Source organism: Hyla sarda, chromosome 5, assembly GCF_029499605.1.
Source record: "Hyla sarda isolate aHylSar1 chromosome 5, aHylSar1.hap1, whole genome shotgun sequence".
Taxonomy (NCBI): Eukaryota; Metazoa; Chordata; class Amphibia; order Anura; family Hylidae; genus Hyla; species Hyla sarda.
Window position 1 is genome coordinate 215216371 of NC_079193.1, and position 25451 is coordinate 215241821.

A 25451-nucleotide genomic window follows, 5' to 3' on the forward strand; every position below is an offset into this window, starting at 1 on the left:
GGGAGAATGAAGAACTCAATCCTTTCGTGGTGGGGTCCGATAGACATCAGGAGGGGTTCTGTGCGGTAACGCACGGTGCAGTCCAATCTGGCTCCGTTGACCGCGGAAATGTAGAGCGGTTTGGCGAGACGGGTCACCGGGATGCTGAATTTATTAACAAAGGACTCCACAATAAAATTCCCGGAGGCACCAGAGTCCAAGCAGGCCACGGCTGAGAGGGAGGAGTTGGCTGTAGGAGAAATCCGCACGGGCACCGTGAGACGTGGAGAAGAAGACTTAGAACCAAGAGATGCCACACCCACGTGAGCTGGGTGCGTGCGTGCGTTTCCCAGGCGTGGAGGACGGATAGGGCAATCCACCAAGAAATGCTCGGTACTGGCACAGTACAGACAGAGATTTTCTTCTCTACGGCGATTCCTCTCTTCCTGGGTCAGGCGAGACCGATCCACTTGCATGGCCTCCTCGGCGGGAGGCCCAGGCATAGACTGCAAAGGATGCTGTGGGAGAGGTGCCCAGAGATCTAAGTCTTTTTCCTGGCGGAGCTCTTGGTGTCGCTCAGAAAAACGCATGTCAATGCGGGTAGCTAGATGGATGAGTTCTTGGAGGTTGGCAGGAATCTCTCGTGCGGCCAGCACATCCTTGATGCGACTGGATAGGCCTTTTTTAAAGGTCGCGCAGAGAGCCTCATTATTCCAGGATAGTTCAGAAGCAAAAGTACGGAATTGTATGGCGTACTCGCCAACGGAAGAATTACCCTGGACCAGGTTCAGCAAGGCAGTCTCAGCAGAAGAGGCTCGGGCAGGTTCCTCAAAGACACTTCGGACTTCAGCAAAGAAGGACTGGACTGTGGCTGTGGCAGGATCATTGCGGTCCCAGAGCGGTGTGGCCCAAGACAAGGCCTTTCCTGAAAGAAGGCTCACTACGAACGCCACCTTAGACCGTTCTGTAGGAAACAAGTCTGACAACATCTCCATATGCAGGGAACACTGAGACAAAAATCCACGGCAGAGTCTGGAGTCCCCATCAAATTTGTCCGGCAGGGACAAGCGGAGGTTAGGAGCGGCCACTCGCTGCGGAGGAGGTGCAGGAGCTGGCGGAGGAGATGGTTGCTGCTGTAGCAGAGGCAGAATTTGCTGTAACATGGCGGTCAACTGCGACAGCTGCTGTCCTTGTTGGGCAATCTGCTGCGATTGCTGAGCGACCACCGTGGGAAGATCAGCGAGACCTGGCAGCGGCACCTCAGCGGGATCCATGGCCGGATCTACTGTCACGATTCGGCTTCCAGGTAGTGGATCCTCTGTGTCAGCGAGGGATTGGCGTGGACCGTGCTAGTGGACCGGTTCTAAGAGGCTACTGGTTTTCACCAGAGCCCGCCGCAAAGCGGGATGGTCTTGCTGCGGCAGTAGCAACCAGGTCGTATCCACTAGCAACGGCTCTACCTCGCTGACTGCTGAGAAGGCGTGGGACAGAAGGACTAGGCAGAGGCAAGGTCAGACGTAGCAGAAGGTCGGGGGCAGGCGGCAAGGTTCGTAGTCAGGATGGGTAGCAGAAGTTCAGGTACACAGGCTTTGGACACACTAAACGCTTTCACTGGCACAAGGCAACAAGATCCGGCAAGGGAGTGCATGGGAGGAGGTCAGATAAAGGCAGGGAGCAGATGGGAGCCAATTAAGCTAATTGGGCCAGGCACCAATCATTGGTGCGCTGGCCCTTTAAGTCGCAGAGAGCTGGCGCGCGCGCGCCCTAGAGAGCGGAGCCGCGCGCGCCAGCAGATGACAGCAGGGGACCGGGACGGGTAAGTGACCTGGGATGCGATTCGCGAGCGGGCGCGTCCCGCTGTGCGAATCGCATCCCCGACGGCCATGACAGTGCAGCGCTCCCGGTCAGCGGGACTGACCGGGGCGCTGCGGGGAGAGAGACGCCGTGAGCGCTCCGGGGAGGAGCGGGGACCCGGAGCGCTAGGCGTAACAGTAACTTTTGTATTTATTGGCATAATTTTTGTTGCCAGATGTCTCCTTAACCCCTTAAGGACAGAGGGTGTTTCCGTATTTGCATTTTCATTTTTCCTCCTTGCCTTTAAAAAATCATAACTCCATATGATGGCTTATTTTTTGCGCCACCAATTCTACTTTGTAATGACGTAAGTCATTTTGCCCAAAAATCTACGGCGAAACGTAAAAAAAAAATCATTGTGAGACAAAATTTAAAAAAAAACAACGATGTTTTGTAATTTTTGGGGGCTTCCGTTTCTACGTAGTACATTTTTCGGTAAAAATGACACCTTCTCTTTATTCTGTAGATCCATACGATTAAAATGATACCCTACTTATATAGGTTTGATTTTGTCGTACTTTTGGAAAAAATCATAACTACATGCAGGAAAATTAATACGTTTAAAATTGTCATCTTCTGACCCCTATAACTTTTTACTTTTTCGCGTATAGGACGGTATGAGGGCTCATTTTTTGATCAGAAGTTTTTAGCGGTACCATTTTTGCATTGATAGGACTTATTGATCATGATATAAAAAGTGACCAAAAATGCACTATTTTGGACTTTTGAATTTTTTTGCGCGTACGCCATTGACCGTGTGGTTTAATTAACGATATATTTTTATAATTCAGACTTTTCTGCACGCGGCGATACCACATATGTTTATTTTTATTTACACTGTGTTTTTTTTTATGGGAAAAGGGGGGCGATTCCAACTTTTAATAGGGGAGGGATTAAAGGTTATTCATTCACTTTTTTTTTCACTTATTTTTTTGCAGTGTTATTGCTCCCATAGGGACCTATAACACTGCACACACTGATCTTTAACATTGATCACTGGTTTCTCATAGGAAACCAGTGATCGATGATTCTGCCGCTTGACTGCTCATGCCTGGATCTCAGGCACTGAGCAGTCATTCGGCGATCGGACAGTGAGGAGGCAGGTAGGGACCCTCCTGCTGTCCTGTAAGCTGTTCGGGATGCCGCGATTTCGCTGCGGCTATCCCGAGCAGCCCACTGAGCTACCCGGCATACTTTCACTTTCACCTTAGACGCGGCGTTCAACACCGCGTCTAAAGGGTTAATAGCGCACGGCACTACGATCAATGCCGCGCGCTATTAGCCACAGGTCCCGGCCGTGGCCCCCGCGTTATAGATCGGGAGCGGACACATGACGTTCCAGTACGTCATGTGTCCTTAAGGGGTTAAAGGGGTACTCCACCCCTAGACATCTAATCCCCTATCCAAAGGATAGGGCATAAGATGTCTGATAACGGCCTGTTCATGCTGTCACAGCCACGCCCCCTCAATGCAAGTCAACGGCAGTCACGCCCCCTCCCTTAGACTTGCATTGAGGGGGTGTGGTCATGATGTCATGAGCTGGGCGTGGCCGTGACATCACGAGCCTCCAGCATTGCACCCGACGCTCTAAACAAATGCTATGTGAAGCACGGAGATCGAGGGGGTCCCCAGCAGCGGGACCCCAGCGGTGGGACCCCTGCGATCAGACAAGGGAGTGCATGGGAGTGCATGGGAGGAGGTCAGATAAAGGCAGGGAGCAGATGGGAGCCAATTAAGCTAATTGGGCCAGGCACCAATCATTGGTGCGCTGGCCCTTTAAGTCGCAGAGAGCTGGCGCGCGCGCGCCCTAGAGAGCGGAGCCGCGCGCGCCAGCAGATGACAGCAGGGGACCGGGACGGGTAAGTGACCTGGGATGCGATTCGCGAGCGGGCGCGTCCCGCTGTGCGAATCGCATCCCCGACGGCCATGACAGTGCAGCGCTCCCGGTCAGCGGGACTGACCGGGGCGCTGCGGGGAGAGAGACGCCGTGAGCGCTCCGGGGAGGAGCGGGGACCCGGAGCGCTAGGCGTAACAGTAACTTTTGTATTTATTGGCATAATTTTTGTTGCCAGATGTCTCCTTAACCCCTTAAGGACAGAGGGTGTTTCCGTATTTGCATTTTCATTTTTCCTCCTTGCCTTTAAAAAATCATAACTCCATATGATGGCTTATTTTTTGCGCCACCAATTCTACTTTGTAATGACGTAAGTCATTTTGCCCAAAAATCTACGGCGAAACGTAAAAAAAAAATCATTGTGAGACAAAATTTAAAAAAAAACAACGATGTTTTGTAATTTTTGGGGGCTTCCGTTTCTACGTAGTACATTTTTCGGTAAAAATGACACCTTCTCTTTATTCTGTAGATCCATACGATTAAAATGATACCCTACTTATATAGGTTTGATTTTGTCGTACTTTTGGAAAAAATCATAACTACATGCAGGAAAATTAATACGTTTAAAATTGTCATCTTCTGACCCCTATAACTTTTTACTTTTTCGCGTATAGGACGGTATGAGGGCTCATTTTTTGATCAGAAGTTTTTAGCGGTACCATTTTTGCATTGATAGGACTTATTGATCATGATATAAAAAGTGACCAAAAATGCACTATTTTGGACTTTTGAATTTTTTTGCGCGTACGCCATTGACCGTGTGGTTTAATTAACGATATATTTTTATAATTCAGACTTTTCTGCACGCGGCGATACCACATATGTTTATTTTTATTTACACTGTGTTTTTTTTTATGGGAAAAGGGGGGCGATTCCAACTTTTAATAGGGGAGGGATTAAAGGTTATTCATTCACTTTTTTTTTCACTTATTTTTTTGCAGTGTTATTGCTCCCATAGGGACCTATAACACTGCACACACTGATCTTTAACATTGATCACTGGTTTCTCATAGGAAACCAGTGATCGATGATTCTGCCGCTTGACTGCTCATGCCTGGATCTCAGGCACTGAGCAGTCATTCGGCGATCGGACAGTGAGGAGGCAGGTAGGGACCCTCCTGCTGTCCTGTAAGCTGTTCGGGATGCCGCGATTTCGCTGCGGCTATCCCGAGCAGCCCACTGAGCTACCCGGCATACTTTCACTTTCACCTTAGACGCGGCGTTCAACACCGCGTCTAAAGGGTTAATAGCGCACGGCACTACGATCAATGCCGCGCGCTATTAGCCACAGGTCCCGGCCGTGGCCCCCGCGTTATAGATCGGGAGCGGACACATGACGTTCCAGTACGTCATGTGTCCTTAAGGGGTTAAAGGGGTACTCCACCCCTAGACATCTAATCCCCTATCCAAAGGATAGGGCATAAGATGTCTGATAACGGCCTGTTCATGCTGTCACAGCCACGCCCCCTCAATGCAAGTCAACGGCAGTCACGCCCCCTCCCTTAGACTTGCATTGAGGGGGTGTGGTCATGATGTCATGAGCTGGGCGTGGCCGTGACATCACGAGCCTCCAGCATTGCACCCGACGCTCTAAACAAATGCTATGTGAAGCACGGAGATCGAGGGGGTCCCCAGCAGCGGGACCCCAGCGGTGGGACCCCTGCGATCAGACATCTTATCCCCTATCCTTTGAATAGGGGATAAGTTGTCTAGGGGCAGAGTACCCCTTTAAGCTTGGTAGAAAAACGCTGCATGCAACATTCAGTAACTGGCTATGGATGGTGAACACATGGTGGCACATGTAGCATCTAGTAGGTCTCAAAAAATACCACATGATCCACGTTCTATAGAGACTGTAGTGATCTACACCAGGTACTGCTAATATCCATTTCATCTGTGAAAGCACACCTATATGTGTGATACTGATGTGTTCATTTGTTATCTGTTTAGTTTTGGCTAATATTTACTTAGTTTAAAATAATTTAGTTATCTATTGTTTAGTTTGAATTCATTTAGTTATCTATTGAATTAAAACTTAAATTTCATAGTTAAACTGTACAAGATACCAGGGCCGAAGCCCAGGAGTCACTAACTCCCCTCTTAAATAATCCCCTAAAATATAACTTTTATTGGTATAATAAAATATTCCCACTCAATTGGTTAAAAAATAAGTGTTAGAGTGTTGCTTGAACGATGAAAATAACCAGTAGGGGAACCCCTGTCTGATAACAAAACTGTTTTAGCGGCGCTGCAGCCTGCCGCAATGGCAACACTGTGACGTGCAACTTAAAATATAAGCACAGCCACCCCCGACATGTTTCGCTGTAGAAACAGCGTTATCAAGAGGTTATGTGGCTACCGTTATGTGGCTAACCTCTTGATAACGCTGTTTCTACAGCGAAACATGTCGGGGGTGGCTGTGCTTATATTTTAAGTTGCACGTCACAGTGTTGCCATTGCGGCAGGCTGCAGCGCCGCTAAAACATTTCTGTTATCAGACAGGGGGTCCCCTACTGGTTATTTTACATCGTTCAAGCAACACTCTGACACTTATTTTTTAACCAATTGAGTGGGAATATTTTATCATACCAATAAAAGTTATATTTTAGGGGATTATTTAAGAGGGGAGTTAGTGACTCCTGGGCTTCGGCCCTGGGGTTTGTAGTTATTGTGTCTCAGGACCCCTCAGGACAAGTCATCTGTTCTAGAAATATAGATATAATATTAAGATGTAAGGCCATCCAAGCTAACATGTGCCTCTAACCTTCTATGAGAGTCATTCTGCTCAATTATTTGACTAATTTTACATTCTCTGCTACTATTACATTCTACCATTTTGCATTTGTTTGAAACAATGTTAAGATGCTACCCTCGATTAGGTCTCAAGTCAAGTTGTAGGGCTTCCCTAGAGCTTCGCTGTATCTTTGATGCCATGGGCAATTATACTGTTATTATTCAGTCAATGACTATAAATGACTTATTGCTGAGCATCAGATATTGGCCTGCCACTTTCCATCACACCGGACCAAAGGCATAATAACACATTCCTTCTCATAAAGAATTCCTGATTCTTTTTCATTGACGGAAGGAAGGTAGAAGAACAAATTTATAGCTTCATGCTACCTTTTTAACTAGAAGGCTTTTTGGTATACGTAGAATTAACACACATTCCTACCTAGTCTGTAATGTATGTTCTAACAATAAGGCAAGTCTGTACTAGGAGCACTCAGACAAATGTCTCTGTTTTGTGTGATTTCTTAATACCACACAAAACATAAGGGAATATCAAACATTCATTATATATACTAGGCGTAGGAAGAAAACATCCTTGTGGGAATCCCAGTAATGTCTAGCTGTCATTCAGCAGCTTCATTCATATAAGCACAAAAGCCATCGACACAGCAATTTCATATATATATATATATATATATATATATATATATATATATGTGTGTGTGTGTGTGTGTGTGTGTGTGTGTGTGTGTGTCTCCTGATTCCTGTTATTACGGTTATCTCTCTAGCCCTAGTTGTAACCTGATGCAAATGATACCCCTAAAATCTTAAAGAATAGTAGTTTTTATAGTAGTCAACACACTAGGGCCAAACAGTGGCTGCACAATAATGGCACTATTCATCTATTACCCACTATTCTGCCCCTTGAATGGAATATGTCATCAGAAAATGGCCTGGTTTTTTTAAAAAGAGAATCTATCCCCAGTGTGACTCGAACTAACCTGTCGATACAGGCTTGTAGTGCAGGTGACACTGATGAAAATGATGCTTACCACCGGCCGATCTGTGGCCCTGTTCCCCTGTTATCTTCCTTATTTAGCTAATAAAAGTCAGCAGGTTGGAGCATCAAACCTGCTCGTAGCCAGGCGGAGTTAGCAAGCAGCAGCCGTTATGTCAGTGTTCTCCTGAAGCCCCGCCAGTGCACCAAGCCTGCTGATCATCAACCGAATAAAAAGCATAATAGACAAATGGGGCCATGGATCGGCCCATGGTATCATTTTCATCAGTATCACCAGCACTACAAGCCTGTATCAACAGGTTAGTGCGGGTGACACTGAAGACAGATTCCATTTAAATCAAATTTTTATGTTAAACATTTTTTTTTTAAGAATTTAAAAATAAGTGATACCAGTATACTGAAAAGATAGGATCAGGCCAGTGACAATAGATGATGGTCACAGCTTCCCTCCTGCCCCTCCCTGCACAATGACCTCTGCACAGGTAGTCTACTATCCCATGATCCATTATGGCTTGCTGTAAAGCATATCACTGAATGCTGTGAAAAGCAGCTCAGGCAAGATGGCTGCTTCTATAATGACGTACACATAATTAAATTAACAAATAAAAATGTAAAAACTACAGAAAATAAACAAATGATTAGAAATAAAGAACTGTTTCAATATCTGGCTTTAATTAGAAAGAAAATCTATATATTTATACAGCTGATATAAGTCACGTAGCATTGCAGTACAGTACTACCAGTCTTACTTTAAAGTGCACTTTGGAAGCGCCCTAATATTTTGGATGCATCTTTTTAAAACAATTGCATAATTTACATTAATTTCTGGTGTAAGTTACAGTCAATTCACTGTCCCTTTGCTAAACCCTTCCCTATTTTCTCATACGTGGCATAAAAAAGTCACATATTTTTGGGCACAAATTTTCACCATTTGTACTCCAGAAGACTGGTGTTCCACCAAGATGAATCTGCCATATAAAATAGTGGATACTGTTTGTTTACCAGAGTCTTCATGACATACTGTTCTGACAAAACAAAACTGCTTTCTGACAGATGTTTTTGGCAGATAGATCCAGATGTTTAGATGTGACAACAGCAGAATTCTTAATGAAAATAATAACAGTCTGAACCTTTGTAATAAACAAATGAACGCACTTACCACCGCAGATCCGATGCGGCTGATCTTTATAGGATTTCCTCTGCCAGAAAGATCAAGTTCAGCTTTGTCCATTAAAAACAGGCAAACATCAAGTATCTGTTCTTCAAACTAGAATTACAAGAAAGGAAGTATTCTGTTATATTCATGTAGTGTGAAATAAAAAATAACTTTAAATCCAAGATAATCCTTTGCATTTTGGAATTAAAAATGAAATGTTTTTCTTTGATTTATTGTTCTACACTTCATTATGGAAAATATTTTTAAATAGCAGACATATGTTTTATCATCTTAAAATCTATTAAAATATATTAATATTTGCATACTAACAGTATACCTGACAAATTTATTATCTGTAGTTTCTTAAGAAGTTGCAGTTAAGCTACTAAAGTACATAGGATACTGAAATCTGAACTAAGTCTGAATGTAGAGGCATGACTTAAAGGGGTACTCCACTGACCAGTGTTCTGAAGATTTAGTTATGAATGCTGTGTGCGTGCTGTGGGGGTCGGCTACACCCCACGTGACATCACACCACGCCGCCTCAATGCAAGTCTATGTGGCGTTGCGCCACGAGGGGGCGTGGCCGACCCCTGCAGTGCGCACATAGTGTTCGGAACTAAGTGATCTGAACGGTGGCCAGTGTGCTTCACTGAAAAATCTCTTAAAGGGTTCTCCACCTACCATGTGCTGCTTAGTAATAATAATAGCTTCTCATGTTGAAAAGTGACAAGTAGTACCCAGGGCCCAGCTTTGACATCTGCACCCTTATGGTTATGCCCCTGCCTTGTGACCTGCCTTATATGAAAGGTTTTATATCAAGGGCGTAATGACTCCCAGCAGCCCCTGTCAATGAACTGATTGAAGAGTCTATGGTGCTCATGCAGCTGTAGCATTGTACCATTTAATTAAATGGGACAAGATGCAATACCAGGTACAGACACTTCCAAATTTACAGAGTTGTGCCTGATAAGTAATAAATAGGCAACAGGGTTCACACAAGTTTCACAGCCCCTTCAATAAGCTGATCAATTGAGGTACTAGGATTTGGATCCCGACAGATTTCATATTGATGGCCCAAGGATAGGCCATCATATTAAAATTCTGGAAACCCTTTACTATGAATATGTTAAGAACAGTCAATCTTAAGGTACATTTAAATTTTACATATTTTACCCAGGGCCGTATTTACAATACTGCCCTAGCCATTCTGAAGACTGAATACACCCCGGTAGGATGTTGTTGTTTTTTTTTACTCACTAAAATGGTTCCCTTCTCAACATTGTTGCTCTAGACACAGGCCCACTAGCACTTAAAGGAATACTGCAGCCAAAGACAACTTATCCCCTCTCCGCCGGATAAGGACTAAGTGTCTGATTGCAGGGGATCTGACTTTTGGGGCCTCCCACAATCTCCTGTACAGGGACTCAGAACTGCTGCGGCTCTCCCCATGCAGGAGACGTTTTAAACAGGGCATGACACTGCAGCCGACATGCCCCCTCCATGTATCTTTATGGGAGAGGCGGAGATGCAGCATTTGTCCATCACCTCCTCTCCCATAGAGCTGAATGGAGGGGATGTGTCTGTTGACCTCTTAGGGAGGTCGACAACACAAATGTTAGCTGTGCATAGCCGTGGCAGTTCTGGGTCCCCATACAGGAGAACGCAGGGGTCCCAGCGGTCGGACCCCCCGCAATCAGACACTTATTCCTTATCCTGCAGATAGGGGATAAGTTGTCTTCAGCTGCAGTATTCCTTTAATGGTAAATACAGCCCTGATTTTACCCATAGGCTGCCATCACTCATGGCAGCTTTTTGGAGGAAAACAGCCATTGGGGGGATCCAGCAGGAAGGTGAAGTATCATTTTTATACTTCCTATCTTGCATTCCTTTTAAATTCACACTTGGTATTGGCTCAAAAGCGCAAGAATCTCTCATTTTGGACCAAAAAGTGGAATAAAAAGATCAAAAGGTAGCATGTATGGCAAAAATGGTACCAAAAAAAGTACAGCTTCTCCCGCAAAAAATAGGCCCTCACCCAATGGCATTGGATGAAAAACATGGCAACACAAAAAGGAGAAAAAAAAGGATTTTGCTGTGAAAAGTAAATTGGGAAACTATTTAAATTGGGTATTGCCAAATTCGTTCCAACCCATAATTTCTACCACACAGTGAATGCCATAAAAAAAATGCCAGAAATGTTTCACTTTTTCAAAATATTTTTTCACAAAAAATGCTGAATATATCAACAAAAAATTACTACTGATCTTAAAGGGGTACTCCCGTGGAAAACTTTTTTTTTTAAAATCAACTGGTGCCAGAAAGCTAAACAAATTTGTAAATTACGTCTATTAAAACATCTTAATCTTTACAGTACTTTTTAGTGTCTGTATACTACAGAGGAAATGGTTTTCTTTTTGGAACACAGAGCTCTCTGCTGACATCATGATCTTAAAGGGGTACTCCCGTGGAAAACTTTTTTTTTTTAAATCAACTGGTGCCAGAAAGCTAAACAAATTTGTAAATTACGTCTATTAAAACATCTTAATCTTTACAGTACTTTTTAGTGTCTGTATACTACAGAGGAAATGGTTTTCTTTTTGGAACACAGAGCTCTCTGCTGACATCATGACCACAGTGCTCTCTGCTGACACCTCTGTCCATTTTAAGAACTGTCCAGAGCAGCATATGTTTGCTATGGGGATTCTCTCCCACTCTGGACAGTTCTTAAAATGGACAGAGATGTCAGCAGAGAGGACTGTGTTCCAAAAAGAAAAGTATTTCCGGTTTAACTTTACAAATCTGTTTAACTTTCTGGCACCAGTTGATTTAAAAAAAAAGTTTTCCACGGGAGTACCCCTTTAAGTACAATATGTCACAAAAAACAATATCAGAATCACTTCACTCAATGAAATGAGACACATGCCAGATCTGGAAAAAAGGTCTGGGTAATTAAGGTAAAACAGGTGGCATCCTTAAGAGGGTTAAACCACATAATCACCTAATTGGGTATTTTGTAAATCAAACAATTCCCATAAATGAGTTTACATTCTTCCAGCTAATGCCCTATAAGCCACCAACAATTCCCCAATATTGTCTTTATTTGCAAAAATACTCTCACCTGTCCATACTCCCAGCTTCTTTTCTTTATATTGGTTACTTCTCCATGAAAAATCACACCAACATCATTCATGACGTATTCTTCTATCTCCTTTTCATCATCCATGTAAACGGCATCCTCTATTTATAAAAGCATAGATGTTAATAATGTTATTAAACACTTTCTGTATCTACTGAGGTGAACTCTTTAAAGCCAGTGAGGTCGATCGCTGCCATTACTTTAAGTTTTCTTATACAGTACTATGATGTAACAGAAATTCAGTTTTGAGCCATTTGTTTAGATGTAAAATAATGAACCAAAAACATCCATTTTACATCTCAGAAAAAAAGGCCTCTTAGTACAGTGATCCCCCGACTTATGATGGCCCCGACATATGATCATTTCAACATATGATGGCCTCTCAGAGCCCATCGTATGTTGAAGGCAGCCTCGACATATGATGCTGCTGTGTGTCGGGGCCATCATACAAACAGCTATCTGACAGCGCTGACAACTTCAGCAACTGACAGATAGTTGTTTAATGTGCCCCGTTCTGCCTCCTGTTACTCACATGCTGTCCTGCTAACTCACGCAGGCTTCCACCGTGAGCTCTGTGTAAGCCCTGCCCCCCCCAGTGCAGCCATAGCCAATAGCCTGCAGCATCTTGCTGCAGGCATCCAATGAGCTGCTGGCTGCCCTCCCCTTCCTTTCCTATAGAGCTGTAGTCGGCAGGATCGTAATGGAGGACATTCTGTCCCCCCTGAAGGTATTTAAAGAACTGTACAGTACTGTATGCGATGTCACACATCACATACAATACATATACACACTATACACCCCATACATCAATGTTTCCCTATCAGTGTGCCTCCAGCTGTTGCAAAACTATAACTCCCAGCATGCCCAGACAGTCAATGGCTGTACATGCATGCTGGGAGTTGTAGTTGTGCAACAGCTGGAGGCACCCTGGTTTGTTAAACACTCCCTATACACTCCACATACAATGGTCATCCCAGAACCAATTAGCAGTTTCCCATAGAGATATGTATTCAACATACAATGCTTCCGAGGCCCCAGAACCAATTACCATTTTTACATAGACATATGTACTCGACATATGATGGTTTCAACATATGATGGTTCTCCTGGAACCAATTAATATCATATGTTGAGGGACCACTGTACATATTGTTTCATTTTATATCCGTAATTATTATAGATATAAAAATGAACTGTCATTTAAAAAAAGTGACCCAGCTTGAGAACAAAAGATTTGTTAAGATATGATCACATGGTGGAATGTCTGTGCAGAATTCTTCAGGAATATTCCAAACAGACAATCCGCTGCAGCCGAGTCCCAATGATTTCAATTGGACTTTGCTGCACTCTTTACACAGTGGGATTTCCGCTTCAGATGTTTCTACCGCCAAATCCTGATTCCAGCATCTGCAAAAAGAATAGACTTGTCTATTATTTTTGCGGATTTAGCCGGAAATGCATTGTCGTCTTTGAGACACCGTATTTCCAAGCAGTCCTAGCACCCGTTGGAACAGGCAAATGTGCAAAATGTCTGCCCATGTTTTCCTAACGTGTTCACATATACTTAAGGATAGAAATTGAATCACCCACAATTAATGTAATTCCAGATTATTGAGGAGTCCTGGACAGCCCCTTTAATCAATATGTCATTAAAGGTGGACATCTACTGGTAGGTTATTTGTGTCATCATATGCAATTTTTAAATGCACAAAATTGTGTTTTTTTAATGGGATTACTGCCATGGATACAGAATTATGTCTCCCTCCATCACATATGGATTCATTTCTTTCCCAGCTTAGAATTTTACACTTTGTTAACACTTTTATTTCTATTTTGGGCCCAACTTGTATTTAAAGGGGGATTCCCACCAGGTTACTTCCAGCTTTCTTCATTCCTCCTGTTTGTAGGGGCCGGTAGTGGTTGGGAAAGCCAAAAGAAGCAAAAGTGGGGAAGTTACAAAAAAGGAGTAGCTCTGCAAGCCATGCTGTTTGTGTAACTGCTTGAGTTACTATAACAGAGTAGCTCATGCTCAGGGCTATGCCGTTTGCACAACTCCCATTAAAGGGGTATTCTGCCCTTCGACATCTTATCCCCTATCCAAAGGATAGGGGATAAGATGTCTGATTGCGGGGGTCCCGCCATTCGGACCTCCCACCATCTCCGTGCAACGCTGGGTTTCCAAGATTGAGACGTGACATCTGGCCACGCCCCCTCCCATAGACAAAAAAGGAGGGGACGTGGCATAAGGAGGTGTGGTGTCACGTCTCTGTCTCAGAAACCCAGCATTTCCAAAACTGGAGCAGCACCTGGCACAGAATTCCGGGTGCTGCACAGAAATCACGGGGAGTCCATGCTTCGGGACCCCCACGATCAGACATCTTATGCCCTATCCTTTAGCAAATTATCTTTTAGGTTACGTAAATTGCTCCCATCTTGGCTGCTTTTGGCTTTCCTGACCACCATCAACTGCTGCAAACAGACCGAAGGAGTGAAGAAAGCGGAAGTAATGAGGTGGGAATACCCCTTTAAGGTTTAAGTCAGATAACTGGTAGCTTGGTAGCTTACCTTTACACCAAGGGTTGAAGAGAATGTAAGTGTCTGTGTCAGACTTTCTGGGGGTCCTCAGGATTCCATAAGGGGTTAAAACAGCAATATACATGCGGAATTTGCCAATGATGCAGTTTGGTGCTGACAATATTCTTAAAGTGACTGAGTTGAAATCATTAAGAATAATTTTTGCTCCCCATTTTCCTACTTCCAATTCTTCCACAATAGGAATTGGTATATATGTGCCTTTACTCTGCTGTGGATATCGACCTGAAAGATAAAACAAAAAATTAAGTTTAACTTTCCTTGCCATGTGGTGCAACTATAAAGGAATTAAAAAAAATAAAATAAAAATTGGCTTTAAAAAAAAATTGGGTAACTCTGACACTAGCGAACTTTAACTAAAAACCGGTATCTGAAATGCTCATCTAAGTATATTCCCCCCATAGTATCTAAATAGAAATGAATGTATCATTTGTAGGCACCAGATGATTGTATAAGTCTGAGTAGCAGCTACTATTTAAAGTAAACATCCTATACTAGGACTTACACTCAAGTATATTTAGAAACACATTTACAGGATTTCTTCATGGTTAGCGGTTATTTCATTCATGATTATACTTGGTGCATTAAGAAAAGCACGTAACCCTGATCAATAATGATGGATTTTTAAAATTCATGTTAGTGTAGCCTAAAATAGCTAATACCATTGTATATATCACTTCCTCCCAGCACCATCAATATGAATTAGATTAAATAGACAATTTGTGGATATAAGGGAAATAAATCATCTCCCATGGATGTGAAAGAAATATGATATTGTGGGATAAAATAGCAGCAACTGTATGTAAGATGCCTTGTCAAAAGGGGAACACAAGCTGACTTCAGAAGATAGATGCTTGGAAGAATACAACGTGTCGTCTGAGCATTTTTAAAGCAGGGAGGAAACATACGGTGTAAAATTCAATAAAATGTGCAAATCATGAAAAATAGGTTTCATGTAATACATATGCAATGCACTCAGAGGTCATGACCATGATACGACTATAATAGTTGTAAATAAAGTGACACAATGATTTTCTCCTTGCTAGAGGCTGTGTGCTAGATACCAGGCACGTCCCAAGCAGTTCTATGTCTTCTTTACATCATTTTTGTACGTCTGGTTGGCCTGTCTTGGGTATTTGACTATATGTTTTATCCTTGTTTAGGTACTTTTTGTACTTGTAAATATTTTTGGTAAACTATGTTTTAATTATTTTTCTTTATTTAGCAGTAAAAAAAAAAAAATGGTAGAATACAAAATACCACAAAAGAAGATGACTTAATAAATCTTCCTATTAGTATATTATAATCTTTAGTCTGGGGTTTTGACTCTCTTCCCTCATGTTGGTTTCCCTCTACTAGAAGACAAGTGCAGACCAATTTCATTCTGACAAATAAGTTTACATAACTTTTTTTATAGACAGCAACCTTGATGGTTGCAATTCTCAAAAGAGGCATGGAAGCTTTCTGGTTACTTTCACACAAGGTGGCACCATTTCTTACATGTTATAAGTGATGGAATGTAAACAGGGATATCACAGTATTCAGCCCCTGAGCCTAGATCTGGATCCTGTTCTCTTCACAGCAGCTTTATAGTCTTTGTGTTCCTTCCTACAACACCACACAACATGTTGGTCCTTACCTTCTGTTTGACTGTGAATTCCTATTATCTGATACAGACATCAAGGGCACTGAACCAGAAGTTGTTTGCCCACCAGTTTAATGTATAGTAGGCTTATACCCCACTACTATGGGCCAAACTAAGGCACACGTCCAATACAACAGAGAGGTGATATTGAGATGTACATGAACCCCACTACTATGGGCCAAACTAAGGCACACGTCCAATACAACAGAGAGGTGATATTGAGATGTACATGAACCCCACTACTATGGGCCAAACTAAGGCACACATCCAATACAACAGAGAGGGGATATTTAGATGTACATGAACCCCACTCACAAAAACACTTATTTACTGCTATTTGTCTTGTCTGCCACCCATTGTCTGTCCCCAGGATACTTCACTAGCTCATCATCCACTCTGCTACATCCAGGCCCTCTTTGTAAAAGAAGCACTATTGTTCCCCAATAATGAATTGCACCTGTGACCCTACATATTGGCTTCACCCGAATACACAACTCTAGGCCTGTAATCACACAGGCAAAGAACATCCCACACTCCCCTTGGCTCCAACAGTCCTACAGCCCTGCCTTTTCATCACCAGGTTACTCCCCTCAGTGTCATGTTGCACACCAGTGTCACTATAAAATAATATCTGATGTCTGTTTGGAAGTGTCACCATGCATGTATCCTGTGCAGTACAAGGCAGTCCTAGGGACTATGCTCACACATTAATCCCCTCACACAAAACGTAATGGGGGAGATTTATCAAAACCTGTTCTGAAGAAAAGTTGACCAGTTGCCTATAGCAACCAATCAGATTGCTTTTTTCATTTTTGAAAAGGCCTCTGAAACATAAAAGAAGCAATCTGATTGGTTGCTATGCTACTGGCAACTGGTCAACTTTTCATCTGCACAGGTTTCAACCCCTTAAGGACCCGGGGTTTTTCAGTTTTTGCATTTTCGTTTCACTTGCACTTTCAATTTTGCACCTAAAAATCCATATGATGGCTTATTTTTTGCACCACCAATTCTAGTTTGTAATGACTTCAGTCATTTTACCCAAAAATCTATGGTGAAAAAGAAAAAAAAATCATTGTGAGACAAAATTGAAAAAAAAAAACGCCATTTTGTAACTTTTGCAGGCTTCCGTTTCTACACAGTACATTGTTCGGTAAAAATGACACCTTATCATTATTCTGTAGGTCCACACAATTAAAATGATACCCTACTTATATAGGTTTGATTTTGTCGCACTTCTGGAAAAAATCATAACTACATGCTGGAAAATTAATACGCTTAAAACTGTCATTTTCTGACCCCTATAACTTTTTTATTTTTCTGCATATGGGGCGGTATGAGGGCTAATTTTTTGCGTCATGATCTGACGTTTTTAGTGGTACAATTTTTGCACTGATAGGACTTATTGATCGCTTTTTATTCATTTTTTCATGATGTAAAAAGGGACCAAAAATGCACTATTTTGGACTTTTGAATATTTTTGCGCATACGCCATTGACCGTGCGGTTTAATTAACAATATATTTTTATAAATCGGACATTTCCACACACGGCAATACCACATATGTTTATTTTATTTTTATTTACACTGTTTTTTTTTTTTTATGGGAAAAGGGGGGTGATTCAAACTTTTCTTAGGGAAGGTGTTAAATGATCTTTATTCACTTTTTTTCCCCACATTCTTTTTGCAGTGTCATAGGTCCCAATCTTTTACATTGATCAATGCTTTCTCATAGGAAACCACTGATCGATGATTCTGCTGATTGACTGCTCATGCCTGGATCTCAGGCACTGAGCAGTCATTTGGCAATCGGACAGCATGGAGGCAGTTAGGGACCCTCGGGCTGTCATGTAAACTATTCGGGATGCCGTGATTTTGCCACGGCGATCCCGAACAGCTCCCTGAGCTAACCGACATTGTTTTACTTTTACTTTAGACGCGGCGTTCAACTTTGAACGCCGCATCTAAAGGGTTAATAGAGTGCGGCACCGCGATCAGTGCTGCACGCTATTAGCCACGGGTCCTGGCCGTTGTTAGAGGCCGGGCCGACCCGCTATGATGCAGGGCCACGCCGTGGCCCTGCGTTATAGAACGGGAGCGGACTCATGACGTACCAGTACGTCATGGGTCCTTAAGAGGTTAATAAAGCTCCCCTATACTGTATAGTACAGGAAAACATTATATTTTAATGTGGTGACCCAGTACAAAATACCGTGTCCTGCCCATCCTGCAGATGTTGCCTTCAGTGTCCGTCTTGTGCCCACCACTCAGGACTCATTATACTGTATTGTTATGCCATCATTGTTATTCTTGAATTTTCCATGTCCCCGTTTCTTTGAATGGGCACTGTCAGATACAAAAACTTTTGATATGTTGTAAAGCATGTAAAACCAATAGGTTTTGCAATTTCTTTCATTAGAAAATTTTCAGTATTTCATATTGAAAAAGCCAGTCAAACAACTTACCCCCCTGCCTGCTTGGACACATAGTAGTCCTGCTGTCATCATCACCTGTGTCATGGACACACTTCCTTGATTGACAGCTGTGAGTGCAGAGCTCACAGATGGAGGAAAAATCCTCCCACTGTCAGCTTGTGTCCTGCTACTGTCAGTGAGGACAAGCTGGGAGTTGTAGTTTTGCTAATGCTAGGGGAGATGTGAGCAGACAGCATACTGAGGGAGGGGGCGGAGACCTACACAGTGAGGCCACGCCCCCCCCCCCTTTGAGAGGAATTCAGACTAGTGAGCTAAATTAAAAGTATAATAAAAATAAATAAATAAAGGTGCTAGATGCCATGTCTGTATTGGCCTGTGTTCACACACAGCTATTGATTTGGTTGTGTGTGGACAGTTTAATGTTTCCTGGTCAGGGAATAGTTAATGTCTCTGGCTTTTTCAGCCTCTGTCCTCCAATTGCCTTTAGGGTGTGTCTATTTAAGTTCAGCACTGACTAGCTTCAGTGCTGGTGATTGACTTCATTTGGACTTCATTACATCTTGCTGCTGCCATGCTGCTAATGGAGGCTTTGGATGAAACTCTTCTTATTTGAGCTTTTAAATCTACTTTCTCTATTTTAGCATGCGCCTTGTATGTTTTGGTTTTAGCCATGGTTAGGTGGCATGCCTAGCTTAGTGGATTTTAAGCTGTCTTTGTTTAGTCGGTTTTAGGATTTGTATATCCTTTCTGCTATGTGTCTGTTCACACTGTGTTTTCTCTTGTATCCGTTTATGTGAAGTTCTGTGTTTTATATTTCTGTTTTCCTACTGGGCCAGCATCCTGTCTACACTGGTGAGTGTGCCGCTGGCCAGTAGTCTATTTGGATTTATTATTAATGGCTACTCCTATAGTGGTGTGTCCAGTTTGTGTGTTCAGTGTGGTGTTTTATAAATATATCCTGTGTATCTAGGCATCCCTATTACCTGTCCATGGGGACTTCGTGTCTACTGGAGGTTTGCATAGGGAATGTGAATATTCCTAATTAGCGATGGATCCCTGTTTTTGGTCCATGGGGACTTTGTGTCTACTGGATGTTCTAGGGGATTATGCTATATTCCTGTTTGTTTCTTAAGTCTGTTGACTTATCCATTTTCCTGTCTGGTGTTTTGAACTCTATATGTTTATTAGTTCTTTATTCAGATCTCTGGAGTGCTGTACATGACTACTGATCTATACTGTCCTCCGTTCACGACCATGGATCTATAGTGCCCTCTGTTCAGGACCACTGAGTCCTCTGTTCATGTCCGCTGATCTATAGTGTCCTCTGTTCATGACCGCTGATCCATAGTGTCTCCTGTGCTGCTCACTGATCTGTGTCCTCTGAACTTAATCTGTTATAGAGTTCTATGTTCGTGTTATGTTTCTGGTTTGTGACCGACAATTTATTAGTATGTGTTTTTATTAGGCCCCTGCACTTAAGTTCAGGAAGGGACCGGCGCCCAGTTGTCGATCCACCGGTTAGGGTTGAAGGGCAAGTAGGCAGAGAGAGCAGTTTTAGGGTCAGTTTAGGGCTCACTCTCCATGTCCCCCAGTCGGTCCCTGACACTAAACACATAAAAATTAGATGTACATGGTCGGGATTAGGTACTGAGTGATATATTAAAAATAAATTTTTTGTTGGATCTGACGGGTACACTTTAAGATATGTTAGCAGAGAAGATGCAGAGTGAATCAGGTGACCTGTCTGCCCCAATGGGAATCCTCCCAATTGCCCTGTATATAGTGTAGGGGGGGGGGAGGATTTGTTCAGTTCAGTCTAGCTCCAGTGCTAGTGGAGTTGAAAGTACCTGAGGTACAGTGTAGTGAAGTTGGAGAGAAGTGTAAGGTGATCTGAGGAGACCTCAAGCTAATCAGAAGTCTTAACCTGCAGTCACTCATATCCTAAGGAAAATCCCCTATGCTCAGGGGAAAAGTCAAAGCCTAACGGTAAGCGATAAACTCTGGGGAAAGAAAGCAATAGTCTTCAGTCAGTCAGTCTGCAGCACCAAAGTCAGCGTGGGTTGCAATTCATTACAAGTCAGTCAACAAACAGCACAGCAAAAGCAACTACAAGGCCCAGTAAAGACAGTTATCTGCAACCTTGTATTGGAGTATTTATTGCCTAGCGCTTGGCCCAAGAGAAGCTGTTTCAACCTAAAACCGTGTATAAGCTGACAGTGTCCTGGCATCACAAAGTGTTAATTTCACATTATTCACCCCGTAGACACCACATTAATACATAAATATTTAAAGTCAAAACATATCATATTCACTGAGCAGTCTCTAAAGTGTAAAAATGGATATTTAAAGTGAAAGGCCAATATCAATTAATATAATATAGTCCTGTAAAATGGTGGGTTTACCCATGTTACAAATCAGTTAACCCATTAAAGATATATATTGGAGGATACATTCTGTCCAGAAGAAGCAATTAATCCATAAAACAGGCTGTCGCTTTCTTGGCTCCAGCAGGAAAGTCACAAGGGGGGGGGAAGTGCCAACACAAATTCCTTTTTGTAGATACATATAACTTATGGTTAGCCAATGAAGAAATCACTCCCATAATACTTTAACATCACCTAGATTTGCCAGGTTAACATGGTACCACATATTTTTTGCTGTACGTTGTGTTTTGTACAAAATGTCTACCTTTTTTTTAATTGCTTAAAGTATAATCCTTACTGTAAGTGAATAATCATTACATGAAGTATTAGATATTGTAAAATCATTAAGAATGATTTAATTTTCCTGCTCCTCCCAGGAAATATGCATCTTATTGGCTTTACTGTTTTAGGATGCAAGGGCTGTATTACAAGAAGAGAATAATGAGAGCATGGATAGTATAAAGAGAAAAAGCTGTAAATGGGAATAATTCATACAACATCATGCTACCAGATAAATATAATATCTAGAAATACTAATATGTGTAGAATATTAGTTCTGGAATAATACATACATATGATGCTCTTTTGATAGTAATGCATTGTATATAGATTTAAGTTAGAAGATGTTCATTGTTAAAAAGTGTGTTTTGTTGAGGCCATGAAAGATTGCAATATAGTCATGCATAAAAAGACAGTAGGAATACGTATTTTTAATGGGAGAAGCCTTGAATAGTATAAGGCTTTATTACCAAAATAACTATAATGGTAAATCTAAGGAGGAGAACCTAGTACCACAAAGAACACAGTAGTTATAATGATAGAAAAGATTTACATTTCGCTGTCACTAGTTTAGTAATTTGTCTCTATTCTTATTTTTAGTGTTCTATGTTGTCATAGTAATAGAAAACTAAAAATGACAGAGCATCCATTCTGTTGCATGACTATTTGAAAAATGACATGGATTGGGAGCTGAAACAGCAACAAAAGTTTTGTTTATATTGTGTGCCCATACGGCCATGTGTTTATGTAGAGCCATAGTTCCTAAACTTGGGTGCCTTACTTTTTGGTGCAGATCTGGCACTCACCTGCTTGCAGATTCACCACCCACAGTGCCCCTCCTCTAGCAGGCTTTTTTTCTGGAGCCTACAAATGCCTCAGTAGTGTCACTGTCATCTATTCCTGAGCTGACCATGCCAGCAGGCCTACATCTGGGGCATCTTGCAGATGTTCTGGTCCTACCTCAGCTCTTTATCGTTGACTGTGCTACCACTACCCTAATACTCTAACAACATGAAGCAATTTTCGTAGAAAAAGACCACTATAATCCAGGCGCTGCTTAATCCAAAGATGCAAGGATGCAGGGAGGTATTGTAAAACCAGAAGCTTTTATTTGTATTGCAGCATACAAGTTAACAGAATCATGACGCGTTTCCGGGTCTATTGCCCCTTCCTTAGATGATCTGAGGAAGGGGCAACAGACCCCGAAACGCGTCATGATTCTGTTAATTTATATGCTGCAATACAAATAAAAGCTTCTGGTTTTACAATACCTCCCTGCATCCTTGCATCTTTGGATTAAGCAGCGCCTGGATTATAGTGGTCTTTTTCTACGAAAATTGCTTCAGTTTCTACAGGAAGATACCCGTCTTCCTGTGACCATCAGGCTTGGCAGCTGATCCCTATCTCTTGATACCCCGGATGAGGGGTGATATGCGCAATTTCTTCATTTATAAGGTGAGCGGCCATCTTCACTAAAATCCTGGGTTTATTCACCCAGTAAGTGTAGTGGATTCCTCACCTGCCAAGGGTAATACACGAGGCGCTGCCTCCCGGTTGTCTCTTTTTTGTCTCTACTTTTATACTCTAACAACATCACCTCCTCATCACCTGTTCCCATGTCCTGTCAAAACCATATCATCATAGTCCTCATCATCCCCTCAACTTTTCTCAGTCTGTTGTGATGTCTTATGGGCTCTATGCCCCCTCTTCACATCCACCTTCATGACTGACACTATCACCACGTCTACCATCACTTCCACTACCACAACTATGCCACTGCTTTAACCTCCATTATTTCTGCAATGCACAAAAAAACTGTCTGTCTTCACATAACTCCTGCTATCCTTGTCCATAGCCCCCAGGGTGCTGTCTCTTTGGAAAAAAAAAGTGGAGCCTCACCAGGATGGGGCAGCAAAGACAGAAATGATGAAATGGAAAGGCTAAAAAGGGTGCTACATAAGTAAGAGGAGGGGAGAATCCACTGATCCCTGGCTCAACGTCATAGCTTCTGATTCTTGGATCTCCTGAGATGACTGAGAACAAGGCAACCAGTCCACAATGGCGCATCCCCCAAAACAATACATCCCCTGGAGGAGATGAACAACTTTGGCTTGCTGATTCTGCTACTACCACCAGGCACGTGGCTGCTGCTAATAGTAATACTGGACCTAAGCACATGACTGCTGCTACTTTTACTGGGCATGTGCAAATGGCTGCTGCTTATTTTCCTGGACCTGAGCATATGGCTGGGGCACACAGTGCTGGGGCACACACATGATTACACAATTGCCCTCATTTACTATTGCAAACCGACATGTTTTGTCGGTTTGTGCACCAGTTTCTGTCGCATCGTGCCATAAATTCTGTCTGCGCCAGATTTTGCGCCAGAATTTGTGCCAGAATTGAAAAAACCCGACTACTCTCCATTTTGGGGCGTGGCCGCCGGGGAAAGGGGGCGTGGTCTCCGAAAATATTGACTAAGGTTTTCACATTAAATTAGGTGGATTTGAGCTGAGGAAAGCCAGACAGATCAGAGCATGTGTAAAAAAAAAAAAAAAAGCAAAGTGTAGGGAAAGTGGAAAATGTAGGGAAAGCTTAGAAAATACCGTGGAAAATAAATTGTAGGGAATTAAAACCAACAAAGAAACTTACACTCCCCTCTTAGTAAATAAATGCAAATGTGTAGTTTTTTCACCAACTATGGTCCTTATTTACTAAGAGTGGAGTGTAGGTTTCTTTGTGGGGTTTAATTCCCTACAATTTATTTTCCACAGTATTTACTAAGGTTTCCCTACATTTTCCACTTTCCCTACACTTTGCTTTTTTTACACATGCTCTGATCTGTAGGGTTTTCCTCAGCTCAAATCCACCACATTTTATGTGGAAACCTTAGTAAATATGTTGGGTTTTTGTGAAAATGTCAGGAACATGCCCCTTTTCAGAGACTACGCGCCCTTTCCCCAGCAGTCGGGTTTTTTTCAATTCTGGCGCAAAATTTGACGCAGACAGAATTTCTGGCACGATGCGACAGAATCTGGTACACAACCCGACAAAACATGTTGGGTTTGCAATAGTAAATGAGGGCCTATATGTGCTATTTTGCTATTATACCATAATTGTGCAAATCACTGTAAAATGAATGTGTAAGCATAGTATAAAAACTTTCAATATTTAAAAACCACTTCCGTTGTGATTAAAGGTCACTTTTGCCACATGGTTATGTTGCCACATGCTAATCACGTTCATCACATGGGTATATTTCTATAAAAATGCAATTTAAAGAAGAAAATGCATAAAAAATGTGTATAATGGGAACTGGCCTCAACACATGTTCACCTAGGTAAACTCCAGCAGCATCAGCCTAAATAGATAACCAGGTGCAGTGATCACACACTTCACCCGATCCCTCTGCAAAGCCAGAGGATTCATGGGAAATGTAGACAGCTAAGGAAATCCCCTCTGTGATAGAATTACAATTAGCATGGCTACAAACCATGCCTGCCACATCAGCTAAAACAGATAAGCACAAGAAATGCACAAGAACCTCTACATTATTCTCTAATTTTAGCCTATGTTGCACGAAAGCTAAAATAAATAAATGAAAATAAAAACCCTGGCCTGCTTATTATCTGGTCCTGAACATGCTATACACCCTTAATGACCCATGATGAGAATAGTTATCCTGGGTTGTTAAAAGGTTAAATCCAATTTTTTATGTTAAACACTTTTTTGAAAGTTTGTTTGTTGTTTTTTTATTTTTCATTCTGAGCCTAAAGCTAAGCTGACACTTGTTCTGTACAGCACTTCAAAGGACTTATCATCTTTACTAACTATTGAGTGTACAGAGCACCTATAAACTTTACCAGAATGCAGAGTCTTTATTTTTTTTAAGATGGACTCCTTACCATCACTGACAGGGTTAAGCTAACTTTCCACTTGTTTTATTTATTCTGGCAGTTTTTGGAAAACTTCCACCGCAGTATTTCAGCTAGAGTCAGAAGTGGCTTCATAAGGGAGGAGAAGTGTAAGTCCTTCCTTTATATGTCCTATTCCTTTTGAATACATTTCTGGCTTTGGCTCAAAAACTGCAGTGGCAGATATCCAAAAACTGCCAGAAAAAAAACAAGTGGAAACCTAGCCTTAATGTATAAGGTAACACCAGTAGATGATCAAAAGATTGATTCCCATTCACAATAGCTGAAACGTAGAGCCTAACCTCCCCTTCACTGAAGAATGACCTCTGCACAGGTAACATAGCATGCCTGGTAAACTATCACATTCTAGTGAATAAGGTCTACCCCAGACTA

At 42.3% G+C, this 25451-nt stretch overlaps 1 protein-coding gene across 6 annotated transcripts in view; it reads right to left on the reverse strand.

The window, feature by feature from the left end:
* Positions 1-25451, reverse strand: part of F13A1 (coagulation factor XIII A chain) — a 151408-nt gene that overhangs the window by 92635 nt on the left and 33322 nt on the right. For all 6 annotated transcript variants that reach the window (XM_056518479.1, XM_056518478.1, XM_056518482.1 and 3 more), the window contains 3 exons: positions 14339-14590; positions 11756-11874; positions 8638-8745 (listed from right to left, as the gene is read on the reverse strand). In XM_056518479.1, coding sequence (XP_056374454.1) covers positions 8638-8745; positions 11756-11874; positions 14339-14590 — 479 coding nt within the window. The remainder of the gene's footprint in view (positions 1-8637; positions 8746-11755; positions 11875-14338; positions 14591-25451) is intronic.